Source organism: Micropterus dolomieu, unplaced genomic scaffold, assembly GCF_021292245.1.
Source record: "Micropterus dolomieu isolate WLL.071019.BEF.003 ecotype Adirondacks unplaced genomic scaffold, ASM2129224v1 contig_8678, whole genome shotgun sequence".
NCBI lineage: Eukaryota > Metazoa > Chordata > Actinopteri > Centrarchiformes > Centrarchidae > Micropterus > Micropterus dolomieu.
In genome coordinates, this window is record NW_025737664.1 from 9,468 (window position 1) to 20,932 (window position 11,465).

Genomic DNA, 11,465 nt, shown 5'->3' on the forward strand with positions numbered 1-11,465 from the left:
TATTACTGTTTACTGAATAGGATATCCAAAGGAGGGAATTCGCTTGGCAGAGTATCCCCGCAAAACTAGATGCAGGCCTATCAGGTCAATTATGTAGCCTGTAATTTTAACTTAAGTTAAATAGGCTACAGCTGTGAAATAGGCTACAGCTGTGTAGCACACAGAAGCCATTGCCATGGTTCCTATCCGTAAAGTGCCTGCCGTTTACTCGTGGAGCGCTGTCTTACTTCTCCCACACTCTGTATCCAATGTAGTCTGCCAAAGCCTCCCTCCACTGCTTGTTTGGGTGGGTGATTTGCAGGCTGATCAACCTCCCACCCCTCCTGTGACCCATGGTTGGACTGTATGTGTATACAGAGCCTGTGAACAACTGACTTTCAAAATAATAATAACTAAAACAGTGTGATAACTTTCGGTGTTAATGAATTAATGCGTTAACACGATAATAATGTGGTAACGTGCCCAGCCCTAATTCCAACCTTAATCAGTGTTACAAACTCAGTACTGACTGAAAAAATTTAACCTGAAGCACTGCAGGTGAACATGGACTGTATGCACATACAATGCACTGCTGAGACTGTTCAATTCTACAAACCCATACACTAGTAGTACTAGTAAGTAGTACACTACTTGACCTAACTTGACTCCACCCGATCTGACTCCACTTGACTTGCCTCAAATCAATGCCACTTAATTTGACCTGACTTGACTGCATTCAACCTGACTCCACTCGACCATGGCTACCTGAGCATCTTGTTAGTGTTTCTTGCATTGTAGTGGCCTGAAACTCAAAGAGTTTGTAAAACTTAAAGAGGTGGTATTCTGCTCATTTTCAAGTTCAAAATCCTATTTATGGGTTGTACCAGAACAGGTTTAAATGGTTTAATCTGTGACGTCACAGGGATGAAAGGGAAGCAGCTGGACTATAAACGAGCTGTTTTCAGTTCAGAGCAGAGTTTTCTGTGGGAGATGGGAACTCCCTTTGAGCTGGACTTTGGGCTTTTTCACTTTGCAAACCTGTTACATGCACAAAAAAGGGATATAACTCAATAAAGGAGAGGGGAAAAGCCAAAAAGCAGAATATCAATTCTTTAAAGGTTTAACATAATTAGAGGTAGTTAACATGAAACTTGAACTTTCTGGCATTATTTAAAATTTTACTGTAATATTTTAAAATACACCTGTGACATTTTACCAGTATTCTATTTATATTTTTTGTATTTATCCACAATTTTTATTTAACTGGAAAGAATAGGAAAATATTCCTATCACAAACACAAAGATCAGTGCACTCATCCCAACACTGTTGTAAGCATTTTTACGTTTGAACAGATAAAAATATCCCAGTGTGGCACATGATCTCAATGCCTCATGTTGTCATTGCCTCATGTTGTGAGAAGGTGTGCTGGAAAATCCTACTTGCCAACAATGTCTTATTGTCATCTGCATCAGTTGTTTTGCTCTAAAAATGTTTAAAAAAAAAAAAAATGTTCTGCTTGAAGGCTGATAATTGCCACTTGCAGCTATTTTATTTCCTATAACTGATACGCATTGCATTGTGCACTTCAATTTCAAACTAGCAGGTGTGTGTGTGTGTGTGTGTGTGTGTGTGTGTGTGTGTGTGTGTGTGTGTTTGTAAGTATGTGTGTATGGTCATGGCTGATCTAACTTTTTATAAAATCAATTATGTCATTTCAGAGGAATCAAAGCTGAGGATCGTGCTCCTGGGAAAGACCGGAGTTGGTGTGAGTGCGTCAGGAAACACCATCCTTGGGAGCAAAGAGTTTACGAGTGAACTGTCTTCTGTATCTGAAACAAGAGAGTGCAAGATGAAGAAAAGACAGTTTGATGGACAAACACTGGCTATTGTTGATACTCCAGGTCTGTTTCACACAGACAACGATCATAAGAAGGTGATGAAAAAGATCCTACAATGCATCCTGATGACTATGCCCGGTCCTCATGTGTTCCTGTTGGTGCTAAAGCTAAATTCCTTCTCACAGCAAGATGAAGATACACTGAAAACCTTCAAGAACATCTTCAGAGACGCAGAACATCATACTATCGTCTTGTTCAGCCATGGAGATCAATGTGAGGATGATAATTGTAAGGTTCAACATCAATGTCAAGATTTCGCTAAAAGAAAAGAAGATGTCAGAAAAGTCATCGTTCTGCGTGATGATGCATTTCATGTCCTTAACAACGAAGTCGAGGATGAGTGTCAAGTTAGTGACCTGGTGCAGAAGATCAAGAACATGGTCCAGGAAAATGGCTACTACAGAGGCGAAATATATGAAAAGGCTGAGAATGCCTTAAAAGAAAATAATAAACCCCATGAGGTACAGGAAGGTAATAACGAGCAGTCATTTTGGAAGCATGTGGAGGACCTGATCAACAAGGGTCAGGCTAAATTGGAGGGATACATTCTAAATTCCTTTCCAGCTGTGAAATGTTTCCTCAACAAAATACAAGACATAGCATATGAATGCATGCCAGCTGAAGCTAAGTAAAATGAGCTCATCAAACAGGTACCGAAACACATACAGCACAGGGAAAATCATAGTGGTGAAAGGATGCAAATTTATTGTTTATTTTTCACTGTTCAATACACTTTTCAAAATGTATACAATGTGTAGATGCTATATTCATGATCTGTGGACAGTTGGGGCATTGACTGTTGTGTGAATAGTGATCTTTTTCTTTTTAGGAAAGGTGACAGTGGTGTGAGTTTGTTATACTGCTACATAAGGCGTGATTTTTTTCCTACCAAAATCTCTAAACATTGTCACTTGACTGTCCAGTCACCACAGTCCAGATGAGATACGATGCTTGCTAAGCAATAAGCTTTTATTACCAAGCGTTTCGCCTCTTAGGCTACACACAGGCCACTCCTTCTTATTGGAGAAGGTTGTTGGATCAGTATGCATCCCAAAAGGAAACCTGCTAAAAAACAAGGTGCTGCCAAAGTTATCTACAGTTAATTTTCCCCTAAAAGATGCGAGAATTATACATCTATCAAAAAGTCAGATTGTAAAGCACAGAGCTCTTTGCAGTAAAAGTAAATTGTACTTGTCAGAGGAGATTTAATGCATCACACTTTTACACTTTATATTTTGATACATTCACTGTGCTAAATTGCTCCTTATTAATTAACTTGTGTAGATCTGTTAAGAGGTAGGTGGTCAGCTGGTCCCAGGACTGCTAGTGGTTCGTCATGCATCCACATCCCACTGTTCAGAGCATTATAATGGCTGAAGCTACAGCATCATAGTAGGGTGTATTTGAAAGCCATACTGCAGCAGCTAAGGTTGACAGATGAAACTCTTACAAGCTAAGAGTATACCAGCAGTCTACATTTTACTTGTCATGCTTGTTGCTGTAGCAGTTAACTACTTTTAATCCATGTATAAGTAACAGTTAACTACTTTTATTCCATGGATGAAAATGATATATTTTGACCCCAGATGATCTTGCTCAGGTAAAAGTGAAGAAGAGACACACCTGTATTAAATAGACATTGAATTATGAAACATCACAGCATCTCCTAATTTGATTTGTTTGCCAAATCATTATTTATTATAGACAACAACAAGATGGAATGTATGTTTTTAAACGCAAACTTAAATACTCACACTTAATGGATACACACTGGGAATGTTGTCCTGGTGTATATGTATCAGGTGATCTAATCAGGAGATAATGATTTGTCATTTCATCACAAATAACAAGAGTATGTTTATTTCTTTATCTTTACCTGAGGAAGAACATCAGTAACTTAATTACTATATAAATAATATAAATATAAATAATTCAAGTCACATCTACATCAAATAATAGACCCAGTGTATTTTATTTTTGCTACTCAAGTAATTTTTTCAGTAAATATTTTTGTACTGTCACTCATGTTGTTATTTTGATGACCACTTTCACTTCGACTTGAGTACTTGTTTTTGCAAAGTTACAGTTCTTATACTTGAGAATCTCTGTCAGTCTTTATAACTTCCTGTTAAGCTTCACTTTGAGAAGTCAATGTATGATTGTTGTTGTATGTGGGAGTGGGCTTTTGTTTTTGAACTTAAATGGGTCTGACACGAAATCATGCAACATAAATCAAATAATAGCGTAAAATGTTTAAATCAAAACACCTCAAACCGTTTCTGTGCTCTGTCTGATGAAATGTTTATGGCGGGAGCTTTCAACATTAATTTTGTGTTTGAGGAAAAACTGTTAACTGAGCAAAAGAATTTTCAGTCATTTGAGATGTATGTAAGTAGATTTGTTAACCTGTAATTAAATCCTGTTGTAAACTGCAGGTAAAAAAATTTAAATGCTTATTTTGTGCATACATATTGTGATGAAAGGCTTCCATCAATTTCCTTTAATATTTTGGATAACACTTAAATAAGGCTGGCATTATTATTTAAGTGTTATACTTGTATTATCCTGAATCCTTGTCTACGTTTATACGTATTTTATTGTCATTCAACATGTGTGGTGGGTTACTGATCAGGTGTTTTTATTCCCTGTGCATCCTTGATGTTTCTTGCATCATATGAATAAAGTGATATCTGTCTAATCTGTATGATGCTCCTCATTGTGAAACTCATTCCCCATTTATGACATTAAATTACATTTCACTACATTGTACTTCTCTATAGTTAAACAACTATGCTTGTAAACAACCAAACATTACTTTTTTCAACATGTTTAATCATCAGCACCACATTAACACTAACAACCAGACAGGAAAACACAATTTTACTTCTCTGCAGTTTTCTTGCTGTAATCACCAGACGAAGCTAAAACAAATGGACAGAGTGAATGTAAATGCTCTGTATTTGTATAGCGCCTTTCTAGTCTTTTCGACCACTCAAAGCGCTTTTACACTACATCTGCATTCACCATTCATACACATTCATACACTGAGCCTAAGTGCTCTAACAGAAACTAACATTCACACACATTCATAAACTGGCAGAACAGCGTCAGGGGCAATTCGTGGTTCAGTATCATGCACAAGGACACTTCGACGGCCAACCCGCACACACCCACCAAACAGGAGATAACATACCTCAAAGCCTGTTGCGCAACGTTGCACAACATTATTTGGAAACATGTCGTTCAATCCGACAACACAGAAACACACACACACACACACACACACACACACACACACACACACACACACACACACACACACACACACACACACACAAACACAAGCCTACACTAGATCCATTAGTTGAACTAGTGCAGTGCCTGTTCACAGGGTCTATGCACGCCTCTGTGTGCTTTTTGTTCAAAATGTGCGTCTCACATTGGTTTCACCTACAGCAGTGGTTGGCAAGAGGCGGCTGCTGGCTAAATAAAATAATAAATTAATACTTTGATAGCGGCTGGTGCTGAAATAGATCTCAATCATGCCAGCAACAGTTACTCATACATTCCCTTCCTCTTAAGTGATTGTGCCCACAAAATAAAACTGAGAAAGTTTTTTGCAGCAATGCTTTATTTCAAATTGATTTCAGTGCTTTTACTTTGAAAAATTCTGAAAGACATTCAAAAGACTTGGTGTACTTGACACACCTCTTAAAAAGCTTAATCCTATCCCTTGTCCTTATATAGCACATTTAAAAAAACAAGGTTTACAAAGTGCCGCACAAGGAATAAAACATAAAAAACATATAAAAAACACATAGAGCATATAAAAACATAGACAACACACAAACAAATGGTTCCGAAACAATCGAAGGGCAACAACAGATAAAAGCATGAATCACATGCTCAAAGTGCTTTATTATGAACATTATTTATCTGTTTATCTAGTTTAAAATCATTGTCTATTTTTACACCCAGATTTGGGACTATAGGTTTCACATGTTGTTGCAAGTAGCCCAGGTCCACTGGAAGGACATCACCTGCCCAAATGGGTTCAAACACAATGAACTCAGTTTTATCTTCATTAAGATTTAAAACGTTCGAAGCCAGGCCTTAAAGTCTTAATATCTTTTAAACACACTTATAGAGGTATGAAGGAGTTGATTTCACTTATTTTGAGGTGCAGATAAATATGGGAGTCATCTGCATAGAAGTGATAGAAGATACCATGCTTTCCAATAACATTTGCTAGAGGGAGGAGATAGTGAAAAGAAAAATGGTCCAAGAATGGAGGACTGTGGAACACCACAAAGAAGGGGGGCAGTAAATGAACCAAAGTCCCCAAGCTTTACTTAAAAGCATCTCTCATATAGGACTTAAATCACTGAAGAGCAGTCTCCCTTTTGTCCCCACCAACACAGTGCTCTAGATAAGAGAAAATAGCTGTGTGGTCAACTGTCTAAAAGCAGCAGTGAGGTCTAAAAGCACTAGTATGGCAGAATTACCAGAGTCAGTGGTTAATTAGAGGTCATTAAAAAGTCTTAAAGTGAGTTTCAGTGCTGTGAAATGAAAAAAAAATAAAACGGATTGAAAAATCTCACAAATACCATGTTCATCTAAAAAAGACTGGAAAAGTGATTTCCCTGAATGAGAAGAGCAGGACGTTCCTCTGCCTGGAGATGCTAAGGAAATTAAAACAAGCGTCCATAGGTTGGTGGATGTGGCTCAATCAACAGAATGCACACACTCCAGCACATGCATTACTGTGAGCATGTGAAAAACTGTCTTCATAGTTAATTTGATGAAGAGGGAAAAATTATATATTTACACAAGGGGGATCAAACCCACAACCCTCCAACTGCAAAACCTGTGCACTAGTGAATGAGCTAACCATTCACTTAGCCTAATATGCCAGCCCCTGACCTACAGCATTAATAACACTGAAACACAACAACGATGCCAGAGATACTGCAAAATATTCACCGCTTCCTTAGAAGTTAACATAAAACATAAAACTCCCTGCGTGCGTACCCTGCTGTCACTGTTGCAGAGTTGAGCAGCATTGTTACGGCCCTTGAGCCCTGTGTCTGTGTACTGCTGCTCGTCTGTGCCCTGCAGGTCCTGCCCTTCCCCCCTCTAATGTTGCAGCCAGGAGGCTAGGGTGCACACCTGTCCCCAGTTACAATCAGCGGGAGCGCAGGAGCCGGTATAAGGAGCAGAAAGCAGGCAGACTGGGTGTGGAGAGTGGGGAGTGCAGACGGCATGGTGAGCTGGGTTCACTCCCTCAGTGGAGGGAGGGCGAAATTCGTTATTGTATCCTGTGTTGTTTTCTCATTTGTGGCATTTGTGGGCGCTTCCTTGTTTTTGGGAAGTTGTTTTTTGTAGACCCTCCGTGAGGGTACCTTAGCTTTTTTTTTCTCCTCATTGTAAATAAAATGTGTACGACCTGTAAAAGCTGTCTCCTGGCTTCCTTCAACCTGGAATGATTCTATTATTGTCACTAACCTCCTCATCCCCTGGACTTTCCACTGGAGGTTCGTAACAAGCATAATCCCTGCCCGCATCAGAAGCTCTGCCATTGCCCTTGAGCTCTCCCTGCCTTCGCTGCTGCAGAGCTAAGCTCTGTTCTTATTATTGCTGAACGTTTTGCTGCTACGCCACAGACACACCATTAAGCAACAATCTATGTTCTGGCTTATTTTTTTTCCATTTTGTAGGAGGCACTATGGATCAATTTTGCATGCCCATATGCAAGACCCATATGACACATGAATTTTCACTAAATCTGACATCGGATAATTAGGCTGCCAAAGATGAACTTCATTTGGAAGAATAGTAATAATAAATAGTAAGAATTCCTTCGATTTCAATAGGGTCCTCAATTGGCTGACAAAATAAATGCCCACAAGCAGGCCAAATATCAGCTTGAAGCTTGAAGAGCAGTTCAGCAGCTGTCACCAGTCATGTGTTCATACGTTTTGAAGGTGTGCTGTCACCAGTCATGTGTTCATTTGCTTTGAAGGTGTGCTGTCACCAGTCATGTGTTCATTTGCTTTGAAGGTGCGCTGTCACCAGTCATGTGTTCATTTGCTTTGAAGGTGCGCTGTCACCAGTCATGTGTTCATACGTTTTGAAGGTGCACTGTCACCAGTCATGTGTTCATATGCTTTGAAGGTGCGCTGTCACCAGTCACGTGTTCATATGCTTTGAAGGTGCGCTGTCACCAGTCATGTGTTCATTTGCTTTGAAGGTGCGCTGTCACCAGTCATGTGTTCATATGCTTTGAAGGTGCGCTGTCACCAGTCATGTGTTCATATGCTTTGAAGGTGCGCTGTCACCAGTCACGTGTTCATACGTTTTGAAGGTGTGCTGTCACCAGTCATGTGTTCATTTGCTTTGAAGGTGCGCTGTCACCAGTCATGTGTTCATATGCTTTGAAGGTGCGCTGTCACCAGTCATGTGTTCATATGCTTTGAAGGTGCGCTGTCACCAGTCACGTGTTCATACGTTTTGAAGGTGCGCTGTCACCAGTCACGTGTTCATACGTTTTGAAGGTGCGCTGTCACCAGTCACGTGTTCATACGTTTTGAAGGTGCGCTGTCACCAGTCATGTCTTCATTTGCTTTGAAGGTGCGCTGTCACCAGCCATGTGTTCATATGTTTTGAAGGTGTGCTGTCACCAGTCATGTGTTCATTTGCTTTGAAGGTGCACTGTCACCACTGATGTGCCAGAGGCACAGATGAAGACCCGGACTTACCCTTAGGGTGCTGATGAAGTTGGGGTCTGATCCAAGCCCAGGAACAAACTAGGTGACAACCAAGAACAGGTTGGAGACAACAAGAGAGAAAGCTGGCAGCTCAGAAAGAGGCACCCAGGGCAGCAAATACCTTGTGTAACACAGAGCCCAAGTTTGGTTCAGACAGACCTTCAGAAAAACACCCTCAGTTGTATCTTAGAGAGGGTACAGAATAAAAACCCCTTTTCTTGGTCTTTCAACTGCATACTCTAAATTCTCTTTTCCAGCTTGGCTAAATTATGCAACCCACGACACACAATAAACACACAGCTCCGACCACAGCATCCTCCATCTTAATAACAGTTGTTTTATGTTGCGCAGAAGTGATGTTGCTATTTAAACACCGGCCAGCTAACTATGACACTATGTCGGCACAAATGCTGAACAGAAAAAAAGTTACGGAAGTGGGCTTGCAGCTAAACACAACAAACCTGTGTTTACAGGTGCTGGGTTGTTAAACTGCATATGTGAAAGAAGTAGTATGAACCCTTTAGTGTTCACTATGTGAAGTCTGATAAATGTCATTAAGGGATGTCGCCTGTGTCAGCACCGGTTGGGGCCGAAGACTACATGCAAAAAATCTGTAGTTAGGCTAGATGTTCCAGGCTACATTAGAAACTCAAATCTCTGACCAAACTGTAGGTGACCATGTAGCATTGTGATAAATGTATGCTCACCAGATTAAAAGTTAACTTTCCATCACTTATCTGGGGCTGAGTTGCGGGGACAGCAGGATAAGCAGGGTAGTCCTTTACCCTAAGCAGCGTTCCTCTGCTCCTCCTGGGGGATCCCAATTTCTCCCACGTGTTCTGGGTCTACCATGGGCTCTTCTCCCAGGTGTACGTATCCAGGAGGATCCTAATCAGATGTTAAACCACCTCAACTACAACTAATTTTGAGGAGGAGCAGCAGTTCTACTCTGAGCTCCATCTGAAAGGCTGAACCCAAATACCCTCGCCAGGAAACTCACAGATCACATGTAGGGACAATCTATTTCTTTTGGCCATTACCCAGAGTTGAATAAACAAGACGACATCCATTTTTAAATATCCCACCAACAATGTTATAAAAGCAGTACTCGTGTAAGTTTATAACATTGGATATTGCATGTTATATGTGTTTTATAATCCAGTTTAATAAAATTGTAAAATTATAAAAGCGTATGATGGCATAATGTAAAACAGACTTCTAGGAGGAAAATATGTTTGTATCATTGTTTTGTTTGCCTAAATTATTGTAGGTGTAATTTTGTGTATCTATTAGTGATTGTGTTTTTGCATTTAAATAAAATAATATTAAAAAAAAAAAAACAAAGGTGGTTTTATTTCAATACTTCTGTATTAGATTAAAATGTTCTGGTATTTCTTTCTATATGTTACATCTTTTGGATTTTTCAGTCATTAAAGAATAATGATACTCCAAATTGCTAGTCCTTGTGTGAATGTAGCTGATGGACAAATTTCTCTGTTAAACAGTTCTTAATACCTGTGGAAATCAGTACTCAACCCCTGATTGGTTGCTTGCAGATACATTTTTATTTCTGAACTGTGATTGGTCAGATTTTGGCAAGGAACAAGTGATGTGTATTTCAGGGGAGGGAACAAGAAGCAGGCTATAGTATATAATGATGGGATGGAAATTAAAATAGTCAGAACAAGACATCTACAGTGACAAGACATCACAGATCTGCTGCCTTTACAAAACAAAAATGGACAGTGAAGAAACTTTTCTTTCTCGTAAGTATTATTTCTTTAACATTACTAATACTCAGGATAGTGTTTGGGTTTATATATAGCACAGCAGTAATTTTCTCTAATTTAAAGCAGTTCTTCAATTATATTCACAATGCATGATATCTGTCAGCTTTTATTTGCCATAAGTAGATCCCACTGTGTGTTATGTAACACTTGTCTCTGTCAGAAGTTTGTCATACCTGCATTATGTAGTATTTGAGAACTTATTCAACAATATGTGTGTACTAACCAACTTTATGTTTGCTGGCTAAAATAAAATTATACTTATGTGTCTGATTTTTAGTCAAATCAAGACATTTTTAAAAAATACAGAAAATTTAGAAGACATAGCAAAAACCTAGTTATTTGTATAGCACATTTCATAACAAAGGTGACTCAAAGTACAAAAGAAAAACAGAAATAAAAACAGTCAAGAACAAAAATACAAAAAAAATATATTGGTAAAAAAACTTTTAGGGATCTATTTTGAAAATTTAGAGACAAGCAGCAGTCCTTTAAACTCTGTTCCGGGACATACTGTTATCCGGTGAAGTGAACGTAGAAGTGTCCAGTTTTCTTAATCTTTGTCTGACTAGCAGCTTTCTGTACAGAAGATGCCTGGAAGTTTTCGGTGAGACCTGAGAAAAGACTATTAGAGAAATCTCAGAAAAGCATGGGTAATTCCTGCCTGGACATAAATCCCACAGTATTTGCTATGTTTTAAAGATGGTGCGATGCAAACTTTGTTACTGATTTGAATGTTTAACTCAGTCCAAGATGACACTAACATTTTTGACTTGGGTTTCTGTTTAGTTAAGAGGAGCAATAACTCTCTGCCTTTCTTTCTTTGCATCAGAGACAGTTATGTCAATTCTGTCTACCTTTTGCTGGGTTTGATTGATGAAGGTTTGATCCTGTCCGATAATTTATTTGTTCAATTCACTTGTAGAGAGAATCTATGCACTCACTTGGTTACAGAGCAAATGCAGTAAATGTGGATGTTGTCTGCATAATTATGGCAGTGGCATTTAAATGGAAAATAGAAGAGATCCAAGAA

General features: G+C 39.1%; 1 protein-coding gene across 1 annotated transcript; it reads left to right on the forward strand.

The window, feature by feature from the left end:
* Window positions 1-1,655: 1,655 nt before the first annotated feature.
* LOC123965107 (GTPase IMAP family member 4-like) lies at window positions 1,656-3,381 on the forward strand. The gene has a single exon (XM_046041671.1). The coding sequence runs from the start codon at window positions 1,656-1,658 to the stop codon at window positions 2,508-2,510; it is 855 nt and encodes a 284-aa protein (XP_045897627.1). The 3' UTR covers window positions 2,511-3,381.
* Window positions 3,382-11,465: the final 8,084 nt, after the last annotated feature.